The sequence below is a fragment of the Pterocles gutturalis genome, unplaced genomic scaffold (genome assembly GCF_000699245.1).
Source record: "Pterocles gutturalis isolate BGI_N339 unplaced genomic scaffold, ASM69924v1 scaffold7399, whole genome shotgun sequence".
Lineage (NCBI taxonomy): Eukaryota > Metazoa > Chordata > Aves > Pterocliformes > Pteroclidae > Pterocles > Pterocles gutturalis.
In genome coordinates, this window is record NW_010128074.1 from 3,871 (window position 1) to 16,304 (window position 12,434).

General features: G+C 38.4%; 1 protein-coding gene across 1 annotated transcript; it reads right to left on the reverse strand.

The window, feature by feature from the left end:
* Positions 1 to 421: 421 nt before the first annotated feature.
* On the reverse strand, positions 422 to 9,863 carry LOC104457858 (S-methyl-5'-thioadenosine phosphorylase-like; the record flags this gene model as incomplete). The annotated part of the gene is made up of 3 exons (XM_010079484.1): positions 422 to 593; positions 2,970 to 3,028; positions 9,777 to 9,863. Coding segments are annotated over 3 exons (318 nt in total), but the record flags the coding sequence as incomplete, so codon positions are not given.
* Between the last annotated feature and the right edge of the window lie 2,571 nt (positions 9,864 to 12,434).

The window sequence follows — 12,434 nt, forward strand, 5'->3', positions numbered from 1 at the left end:
AAATAACCTCTTTTCCCACTGTGTTGCATTTGATCCGTCTTTTGTAAAGCCTCATTATCACTCACATATTTTCCTATCTGGCTCCTACTATGCTTTCTTGCACCTCTCCATCTCACTTCAGATTCTTCTTAGAACAGCCTGGGCTCTTATCCATGTTCCTCTCCCACGTCTAGGAATACGAGACCTCTTCAGAAGACTCTTCCCAAGGAGCTACACTTTGCTTTGTTTGAGGCCATTCTGTAATCTCATTGCGGCTTCCTATCATGTCCTTCTTGTATGAATCACAGTTTTGACCACAGGAACAGAAGCTATCACCTCATTCCATAAAAACTAAACATTAACATGCTACTATATGGTTTAACTCCACTTGTCCCCTTTTTTCTCGACCAAAACTAAGAACACGATTACAACCAAATATTACTCACCTGTCAATGAATTGGTCAATTATAACAAGATCACCAGGTTGTATTTCCTCTCGTAATGAACCACAGGCAGTGCTCACTATAACATGCGAACAATTTTCTTCTTTTAATGCCCAGATATTGGCACGGTAATTGACATTCGATGGCATAATTGTATGATGCCTTCCATGTCTGCAAAGATACATGTTGCAAGAGTAAAATAAATCAGACTGAAATTGCCTTCCTTCTCCCAGATAAAAGGGAATTTCAGGTAATGTACTTTCCCTAGTAACATTGAAAGTGGAACTGATCATTTCAGCTACTTCCGGTGTAGCTTATTTTCCTAACTGCACTAAAGTTCTCTCAATACTTAATTTAAGAAGTAGTGGTGTAGTTTTCTTTTTAAATGCAAAATTTTTAAGTTTAAGACTGCAATGAAAAGAATATTGAAAATGCAATACAAATAGACTTTAGCAGCTTCAACAGTAGAAAAAAGCATTTTTCTCTGAATTTTGTCAGTTCCACAGATACTGAAAATCCAGGTATAGCAAATTAAATCTTCCATATATTACAACAAATTTGTAAGATTTATATGTATCTCTACAAATTTTCTGCTTGTAAGTGCTGTTGGCATTCTCCCACCCAGAAAAGTACAGCACATCACAGGAAATTAAAAACAAAAAGAACACATTTTTAATCTGTTACCTACCCAAAGAAAACAGCATAATAATCACGTTTTTCTCTTTGCTCTCAAAATAATCTGACAGCTTTCATAATTAGAAGAATAACTTCACATTGTTGCAGTGTATTTTTTTTCACCAAGACAGGCAATAGTCTTATAAGCACAAGCTTTTGTGTTGTCTCTGTCATCACTACAGAGGCACATCACTCACATAATGATTAAACACATCTGAAAATTATTTTCAACCATGTAAGATGAAAGGAGGAACTTACTTTCCCAATAAATTCTTTCACAGAGACCAAAAGGTCTTCAGAACTTGATCAGTTGGAACTGGGAGTTGCACACAACAGGAGCAAGTACTGTCAGGCTGGATTCCCATGTTGTCATTAGCATTTCTGATAAGCTACTAGGCATAGAGATTTATTGTTTAATGTTGCAGTTGTCATAAACCTCTTCTAGAATATACATGCCTTTTTCATTTACATCTGGCATTCATGAGCAACTCTCTTATTTTTCCCAGAAGAGAAAGTGAAGTTGCAGGTACCTTAGCCCCAAAAGTAAACTCACAGGGGTTGTATGCGAATGGTCATAAATCCCAGTGAGGATGTAAACCACAGCCAAGTTGCTCAGCCATCTGCAATCCAAGGCCTATTTTGATATAGCAGAGCTATGAAATCTTGGCTTAGCATTTCATTTGAGAAAATGAGAAAAATGTTGTCCAGGTGCAATGAAATACACGAGCAAAGTCCAAGCAAGATAAGAAAAGTAAGACCACAGACAGAAGTGTAGCTGAAGAGGAGGTAACAGCAGCTTAATGGAAAAATACTGGCATGAAAAGAATCAGGACCCTGAGTGCACCACTGGTTCATAAATGCCGTGGCCAGCCTCAGCCTGGGCCTCCACCCAAACACCCAGTGCTCGAGAGCCTAGGTGCTCCCGTTTCCAAGCTCAGGCCTCAGCCTTCACTCCTGGCCTGAGCTATCACAACTGCACCTGTCCCCAGCCCTGTCTCCCGGATGGCCTTCAGACATATGCCATAGTTTGTCTCCAGACCTGTTTTCTGGATGGACTTTGCACACACGCTGAAGCCTTGTGTCCAACCCTGTCTCTGGCACCATCTCCTACTGCTCCTGCCTGGACTTCCTGGATGGATCCTGGACTTGATTCATCACCTCGACTTGTCTAGGACTGCCGATGGACCCTGTTATTATCAGCACCTGGCTCTGCCCGTGCTGTCCAGATGCTGAGAACTGTTTTAGTATTCTTACGTTTAATCTAGTAGTACATTGGTCCTAGATATCCACGGTTATATTAGTGAGACATTTCCACGCACTCATCTGCAGATCCTGCTTTCAGAATCTCTTCTGAGTATAGTAAGAGATGTCTGAATGAAAATGACCCACTGAAGGATAACTACATGGGATGCAGCCTCCTAAGCAATAAAGGTTAACAGCCAAAGGACTCAATAATCAAAGGCAATGATCTGGAGGAGTCTACAGTGGTACCACAGATACAGTTAATCTGGAAACAGGCAATTTCCCAGTTTCACAAAGGAAATTTGCAAACACAGGGAGCAGACAGATTACTGAGGTTACCAGGCACCATTCAACTACCACCGGAGCAGGCAACCTTGCAGGTTGCCATTCCTACTAGGGGAGCACCCACCACTGGGTTTCTCTTTCCTAATCTATATGGTATTTTTAATACTCTCAGTCCTTGCTGCATCAAATTTGTTCAAGAAAAAAAACAGACTTCTGCTGGACTTTGCTAGAAACCATATAGAACAAGATGAAGTTAGAGTAAAAATTAACTTCACTTAATGTAAAAATAACTTTATAGAAAACTTTACAACACATAATATAAAACCTCTTAAAATGCTAATTTACCTTGCCAACAGCACACAATCCACATTTTTTATCTTTCCCAATATCAAAGCATCTGATGGCTGCAAAACAAGCAAATAAGAATATGTTACAGCCTGACAATTGCATTAGAAACCTTAACTGCTACTTAAAAATAAGCAGGATAATTATGAAAGGAAAACACCGGTTAACATTGTAGTCTCACATCTTCTTCAGCTTAGAATAAGCCTGTAATTTGACACTGCAGACCAGTAAATAGGCTGGAGCAGGAAGATCAAACTTGACACCAGAAGGATTATCACAATTTTTCTGTGTTCATACTAACATTAACATTGCAATTCCTTACTTCAGGGTTTGAAACAGTAATACTTTCAAATACTTTGAAACAGTGCTTCAAACAGTGCTACACAAACATGAAAAAAGGAGCATGTACATGTTGCCCTTAAATTGGTTAGCATGTCTCCCTCTCTCCTGTAAACCCTGGCTACTTTTGATAAACACATGCCATTCCCCTCCCAATAAAAAACACATTTAATCTGTCCCTTTCCATAACACCCTGCATTCTCTCCTCTGTCCCCTTTCTACTATGTAAGGATGTGAGGCAGAGTTCTAGACTCCTCCAACCCACCCTTCATTCCCCCCCAGCTTTCTGACAAACTCCCTCTTACCCTGCTGCCCACTTTCAGAAAGCAAACTGTGACATAAAAGAGAATTTCTGGTACACCAGCGGTAGCAACAGTGTTGTATTTGGTCAGCACAGGGACCAGGAGACAGTAGGCGCTCTTCTCTCACAGGTACATGACAAGAACAGGCATTGCTCCTGACTAACGAACCAGACATTTTGTTTCTCGCTACCCAGACAGTGCCTTGCCTTGGAAGCTGTCATATTGTCCACACAGGGCAGCCCTCAGGTCACTAACTGCCACTACAACAAATTAACTGCTCTGTGAGCTGTACTCTGTTCCTAGGCTTATATGCAACAGGGATCTGAAATACACAATGCTTCCAGTTTCCCTTTTTGTTAAAAAAATGTAAGGCCTCCATTTAATTAGATGCTAAGCTGCATTTGCACTGAACAGGGGTAAAGTTGGATGTGCTACTTCTCCTGCCCAATTCACAACTGTATGCATTTCATCCTTTTTATTGCAGTGTAGAAGAAACTATAAATAAACTGGAAGCCCCTCTGTGCCAGTCTCTCCTTCCATGCTTTGGGATTTAAAGCTGAAATAGCTACTAACAAATTATTATGTATTTACTAGTCTGTCCAGGTTTTGGCTGGGATTTAAAACCACAACAAATCACAAGTTTGCAAGTGTCTGGAAGGACTCACACATCTGCATTTAGAAATGTTCTGTTGCCTGCTACTTGACATAACTTTGTGTTTTCATGCTAGCTGCATGATTTCAATTATCATTTAACATCTGCTGATTCTGTTAGAGACATGAAAATTTGCAGAGATCTAGAATAAAGTAATGTATGAATCCCACATAGCTGCACTGTAGAGATACTAATTTCTAACAAAAATTCCAGTTTCTACTCCTTATTGCACAGCTCTTTTTGGTCATTTTTAATGTGAAATCTCTTCAAAGCACCAAAATTTACTCAAACACCTAGGTTTGAATTCTGCCAGATGCAGATTTACCACTTTTTTTTTTTTTTTAATAAAGGGAACATTTCAGAAAATTTATTTTTAGAACCGTAGCACATTCTGCCTTCTTTTCAAAAGTCCCCACTTAATATTAACCTACTGACATTCAAATGTTTAATCTATTTACCTTACTTTACACACACTCTTCTGAACGAGGCATAGGTTTAAGTGTGAAATTTGACACCAGGCAAAAACCTTGCTGTGTAGTTGCCAAGACATTTTGATGTTGCAACATTCCATAACAATGACAGTTCACAACAATTAGCATTTGGGGGTTTAGGTTTTGGGTTTGTTTTGTTTTGAGAGCACACATTTGTTGTGTGAAGTAATAAACATACAACTTAGCTCACAGCAGGATACAAAAACACTCTTAAAAACTGAGGAGGACCTCAGCCAAAATTCCTTGTCTCCTATCAAAATGAAAAGTAAAGATCAGGATGTTGACGACTGGACGCTTCGCTTTACAAGTGACAGATTAAAGTTTATTCCAGGTGACAGATTAAAGGTTATATAAATTTCCATAAATTTGGGGTAGAAAGGTGAAATTTAACTGCTATTTGATATCCACTGAATTCTGGTATACACTGCTGACTGAGCAGCAGCTTTGAAATCCAACGGGCTTCAAAATCTAGTTCCAGCAGCTAGGGTTTCATTTCCTGTCTGCTGCAACCCTAGTCACTTCAAAAGGCTTCAGGGTGGCCACATAACAGGACTGATTGTCATCTTCATACAGATTTCCACAGAACACATTAAGGGCATCTTCCAGGTGAGTGCCTGAATATCTTTCTTGCACATCATTGCTATAAACATGGCAGAGAAAAAGAAAGATTTGGAACAAAGAATGTGCTGCTAAATAATGTACTGACAGTTTAAGAAAATAATTTGCAGATACTGCATCACAGGTCATTGAAAGAGAGGAAATAAGGATAAATAAGCATGTGTAAAGTTACAAGCAAGTGAAAGATAGAGACATTTCAAACTATGTGTTAACCACACAACAGAGCTAGTGTGTGCTTCTGTTCCACTCTCTTTCTCCCACAAGTTCTTTCCAGTGTTGTACCCCTCTACTGTACTCAGGAGCTTTGAAATGCTGATGAAATAATAAAAACTTCCAATGGAACAAACTGAATTTAAAGCTGTAATACAGTATTTTTAAAGCAAGATTTAATAAAAGTCCCAACAAAAAGTTCTCAAACATTAATAATTCATATATATATTTAACTACTTCCTCCTTCCACAAAATCCAAGTCAGATATATACTATTCAGTGTTGCAAAACAGAAGAGGAAGTAAAGAACTGTGGGCAATTCACCCTAAGTTATGACAGTAACAAACAATTGAAATAAATCCCCTTTGTTTGCAACATAAATATGCATAAAGTACTGCTCATGTGGTGCTTACAGAATTCCTTTTTTTCCTTGTTCTCACCTCAGACGCAAGCTGGAACAGAAAATAGAATGATCAAGCAAAATAAATATCTAAGGAAAAATTGAGATGGAAAAGTATCTCATAGGTCCCAAGCCTTCTTTTAACTGTGATCTAGTTTAGGAACCAAACAATGTACATCATTCTGGGGAGGCAGAAGAGGAGCTTAAGTGTCATGTCACAGGGTCTGATTTTCCTGATGCAAGCATACAAAGCTAATTTACAACGCGGAAACTTCCCATGCTCTGTTTGCCAGATATATCTATGACCAAAAAAAGAGGCAAGCACCCAAAATAATTTTCTAGAACAGGAAGATATTTTGCTGATTTAGGGAAAGGTGATTTCACAACCAAGTTCTGTCATCCAGAAAGCAAAACAATCTAACAAAGTATATTCTGAACAAAGTTTTTTTAGTAGCTCCAAAATCCAATGACGAAGACAAACGCTGTTGCAAGCAATTTTCTTATCCTAAAGATAACAGTGTTTTCCATATCTGGAGATAGAATGCTGAAAGGTTTAAGGTTTTTTCCATAGAATAACAAATTTTTATTGCAAAGAAAATGGTGGAAGCAGACAAGGGAAAAAACAAGTCTGGAATATCAACAGCTCTAAGCGTATTTATTAAAAAAAAAACCCACAGTACTGCATATGCCCTAGTATTACTAATGCAACTTGAAAGATCATTGTCCTCCAAAGAGGACTAATGCCAATGTAAAGAACTGCAAAAAATCTCACAGTAGTTTCCTTTTAACTTTTCCAGAGTTTACCTGAAAAAATATCCCCACATTCCCTAACAATATAAGTTTAGTTATTAAATGATTCTTACAATTTGAGAAGGCCAAAGCAGAAGACAATTCAAGGACTCTGTATGAACAAAATTTAAGCTATTATTCTGCTTCTAAAAGTAAAGAAACAGCAATAAACATCTATTTTGCTGTTTTCTAATGTCAAAGGTGCCAAGGAATGTGACCACCAGCAAGGTTTTCAGCTAACAGTCTTTTGGCTATGTCCTTGCCAAGAAACTTAAGAATTAAAACCCAAAATTTAAAGAAAGCAGAAATGTACACTTTACATTTTTACATGATAGAATTAAACGGACATACATTTTTAAAAAGATGCCTTGCATTTTCCTTTTGGTATTCAGACATTCATTTTTGTGCTTCCTAGTTTTGCTTGAACTAAATAGGCTTGATGTTGCATCTCTAATTCTCTCAGCAATTAAGAGACCACAAAGTTCTGAACAGTTTATTTAGATGAAGCCCTTTAACTCTTAAAATTTCAGGCAGATTTCCACTGATGTCACAGCTCCATGAAAAACATCTTTATGGCAGAAATATCCCAATTTGGTTCCATTTCAGTACCAATCAAGAACAAGACATACATTTAGAAAAAAATACGAACACAAATGACAAACTCCTAAAATTTTCCAAGCACATTTTAAAAAAAGTCTTCATCTGCCCTTTTGCATTCAGCAATAGCTGCTTCTTTTGTGTCTGTTCTTCTAAAATGGGAGAGGTAGGCTGTGTAACACCTCTTTCCTGAATGCCAAAAAGTCTCAGCAGCAAAATAAGAAAATATTGATCTACCTAATGTTACCAATTAAATTTATGAGGTTTGTTTCTTCTTCAATTGAAGTCAATCAACTTGATTCACTGAATGCACTTTACGCCACTGTAACTTGTAGTTTAAGCCCTCCACATCTTACACTAGAGCTGATGCACCAGTTGCTCCATGACGATGAAAACTGCTTTCAAACACCGGAGCTAAAGCGATTCTATGCAGGAGTGAATCTACATTAAACAACCACCAGATCGTGGGCTGAGTTCTTAGGAGTTCAAGTCCACAGGCAGAGAGAAGAGAGACAGGCCAGCAGGGGTAAGGACAAAAGCTCGGTATTTGGCTGCGCTCCTTTTCACAGATACAGAAGCCCCATAAAGCTGCAGTTTCCCATCTATCTCAGTTTAACAGTCCCAGTTCAGCTCACCACAGTATTTAGAATCACCATTTGAGTTCCCACCATGACATCTCAGTTATACACACACACCCCACATACACAGAGACAGAATATTTACAAGCTCAAGACCCGGCAAGTCCATTGATCAAGGCTTCTCACGAATCATAACAGGCAACCAAGATTTATTTTCCTCTATTCATGTTGCATTCTGTGAAGAACACAGTAGAAAGACAATATCTAAACTGCTTCCTAAAAGACTGATGCAACGTGGAGGACTGAGGAAGCTTTTTCCACTCCCTTGTGTGGGAGCCATCCTCCAGGTACTCTAACTCTTCTCAGGAATACCAACCCTGTTGTAGGACACCTACTGCACTGCAGAATTTGGGCCACCCAAATACTGTTGCATCCTAGCGTTGTGACAGAACAGCCCCTAAATACTGTGCCGCCACTGCCCTTAACTCTGATCTGAACAGACCTCTGTGAGGGAGAAGAGTGTTTCATCCTTCCTGGATATGAAGGCTTCAGTTAGTATCTGCTACAAGGATAGTGCTATTTTTCCTCTGTGACCAATCTCCAGATGCAGCCATGCTGTGACTATCCATGACTCTCAAAAATTAGGGAATGTAATGGCAACTGGTTTGGTTTAGCCAGTGGATTCTATGTCAGACCACCCCTGGCTACCATTTGGAGAGCAGGGTACAGAAAACGAAGGCAGCAAGTTCCCTTCATTCTCCTGCAGTTTGTTAACAGATTTTGAAAGACTGTCGAAAAGTCACACATATTTTGCTGATTATGTTTTTTGCTCCCTTAATCTTTTTCTCCTTCCCCTCCTTGAATGGTACACACACAAACTCCGCTTACTCTTTACACTCTTACTTCCCTTTTAAACCATTTTTTCACTCACACACCACAGCACTGAGCTTTCTGTCAAACTTCTACTCATGACTCTTCCTACCCCACGCCAGATGTTTTATTTTACATATACTAGCTTACACTGCTATATTTCATAAGTACAATTCTGATAGCAACTGTAAAGCACTCAGACTCCTCTGGTCTTACAACATTACAGAATATCAAGATCTAGTTCTTTCATGAACTTCCTGTGTCAACCAGAACCTCTATTGCCCTCGATCTCCTGCCTGTAAAACACTCATCCTTTGTCTTGCTTGTTCCTCGTATAAATGCTTTGGGGCAGGAATCATCCTTCTCAACACACTTGGCACACTATGTATAGAGCAACACCCCTAGCCTTCATGTCCTTTTGCTAAGGAAAAAGGCTGAAGCAATAAGAAGGAGAGTTGGTCAAGAATACCTGTGCCACAAAAACAGTTTCAGAGCTTCCTTTTCAAAACAGTTTCAAATTATGTGGTTATAAGCACAACTGTAAGAAGAGCATTAGTATGTAAAGCGTAATTCAGTGGTTACAGGGAAAAACGTGGCCCATATACCTCAAAGAAAACTTTTCTGCAATTCAGGAAGGTTCCTGGAGCGATGTGACACATACTACAGGTTACACAACAGCACAAATCTGAAAGACAAAGTTTATCCCTCTTGACTACAAATTCAGGACTGAGTTGTAAATTCGTCCCATCTACAGACGAGAAGAGGTACAGTCTCCTTCACAGAGCATCTTCGTAGCACCTTGTTTCTGCAAACTAAGAATCACACAATACATAGGAACTAAAAGGACACAGTGACAGTACCTCTTTTACGCATTCATTTAACAGTCTGAAAATTCTTAAAGCATACAAACATCTTTAAAAACAGCAAAGAGTCTCAGTAATTAAAAAATAAGTTATACAGACCTTGCCATAAGGGGTACTAACATATTTTTCTGTTCTTCCTTCTAAGATATCTGGATCATCCAGGCCAGTTCCACCGATAATTCCAATCTTACATAGAAAAGTACGTATTAGTCTTTTTGAGATCACACTCCATTTAACAGCATGTCTGAAAAACTAACTAGGCAGCTACAAAACGTATTTTCTGCTTGAGATGGGAGACAGACTGTGGCTCAATAGAACATAGTATGTTCAACACAGACTCCCACAAAGGAAATTTCAAATGACTTGATTTTAAACAACCATATTTAACTTGCCAATTTCTTACACTCCTCTTTAAAGATACCAAATTTAAAAAGCTATGGAAGATGCACAAAGATGTGTCAATTCATCACTTATTCCCAATTTAAAAAATGAAGGCTGTTATTGGGAATGCCTCTAATGAGTAAGAAATACCTGTATAAAGCATATTATAGTAAAGGCTTCTTGTTTACAGTGCTATACATGACCAGTCATACTGAATACCAGGCATTACTATATACTATTATACATTAAAAAAATGAAAACCTTTTTTCAAAAAATTAGAAGGTTTTTTTTCTTGACTTGTCAAGATCTAAGAACTTCACTGTTTCTGTAAGTAGTCTCTGTACAGCTTCTGAAAAGGGGGACAGCTCAACAGCATCTTGACAAGTGAAATAAAAAGAATCTGCTGACAATTTCACCTGCTGATGGGTTTCTTCACATATTTACCATGACGTCCTCTGGTACCTACAAAGTTTTAAGTGCTCATCCAAACTTTGCCTGCAGCTGGATCACTAACGATCTCCTGGGTAGATGCACTGGTGTCTGGTTTTATTCAACTCAACACCTTATCCTAAGTAGAAACTTAACAGATTCTTGCTCCTCCTACTTTTTTAATGAAGTCTTTTCAAGTACTTTTTTCCCAAATTTTTATGAAATTGACTAACAGCTTCAAAGCAAAATGGAAAACGAAAAGAGGTCAAAACAAAGGGCCACTTAAATAAAATATATTTTATTTCCTTAGGAAATCAGGCTAAAAGTCCTATGTTCTGTTTTCACTTGTAGTGAAGAAGCATGAAATGACTCACAATTACCACCTATTTGTCATGCTTTAGTGATCACCAATTTCTTGTTCTTGCTCATCGCTTATCTGTTGTAGTTCTTTTGTAAGAAAGGGAAAGAAAAAAAGGTAATTTGAAATGTGCAGTCTCATTGAGACTAAACTCACCTGTGATTTCATATTCCAGCTAAAGAAAAATGCATCTCAACTTTTTTTTTTCTAGTACATCATTGGAAAGTATCTTGGTTTTGTCTTTCTAGGTATAATTCCATTTTCAATCAAGTCAAGTCTTTTCTTGAGTTCAGAACACTTCTAACTCTTTGTCTGGAATGGTATTGTGAGGCCCTTCACAACCTCAGGCTTAATAATGGTACTTAAAAATAATGTCACCATTTATCACACACAGAGAAAACGCTACTGCCTTTTTTTTTTTTCCGTCAGTGTGACCAGCTGTTGCAAAGTTTGTCTCGCTTTTAAGCTGAAGAATTCATATCATGCTTGAGTTGCTTATAGAAAAATAAAACTGGAAACTGTAACCATTCTGGCCTGACCTATTATCGCAGGGTTCCGCTATTTTTTACTAAAGACAGAAAATTTCTCAAGTAAAACCTCCAGACTTCAACCTCCAGCACCCCCTTTCTACAACACACACCCAACTGCCTCTTACTCTAGCTTTTTCTTAACTTTCACATTCATGGAGACCTCATTTATTCAAGCACTATATTAGCTGTCTCATCAAGCATTTAGTTTCAAAAAGCAGAGGCTCTGTGGTCTTCGTTACACATCAAATACTCCTCTGAGAAGGCTTTCCACATTAGATGGCGTGAACCCTGATAGGCCAAGTAGTTTTAACAGAACTCCTGTTTCCTTTTGCTGCCCCCCTGTGGAGCAGGAGGAGTAGTGCAAAGGAAAATACCAGTAAAAAATCCACAAACTCCAACCACGAATATACTGAAGCATTAGGGAAGGTCTAGACCCTTGTTTGCAGGAGTATTGATGGGTCTTTTCCCATGTTACTCGTGTTGCTTATTTAGCACAAACGTTCAGATTGATAGATTTCTCATTAAAATCCTGAAAACTATATGAATTTAATAATTTTTTGCCTTAAGAATCATGTCAGAAGTGTGCAACAGGAGCAATCATAAAACTCAAAATCAGCAAAAGACCACCTTTAACATTGTTCATGCACGCATTCAGTCAACACAGAAGATTACCACATTAACAGAAGCCAGGATCAAAATGGTGCCCTTTTTTTTTGTAATCTATAAAAAACCCTGTTCCTTCAGTAACTTAACTAGCTTTAGATTGCAGCCTTTCAGTATCTAAAGGGGCCTTATAAGAAAGATGGGGATAAACTTTTTAACAGGGCATGTAGCAATAGTAGAGGAGGTAATGGTTTTAAACTAAAAGAGGAGAGGTTTAGACTAGATATTCCTGCCCCCACCCGAGGATAGGGGAGAGAATTAAAGGGGTAAAGGGAAAAAAGGACTCATGGGTTGAGATAAGGACAATTTAATAACTAAACTACAATAAGATTGAAAATAATACTATATACAAATATACAAATGAGTGATACACAGTGATACCTCCCCCCCCACCTG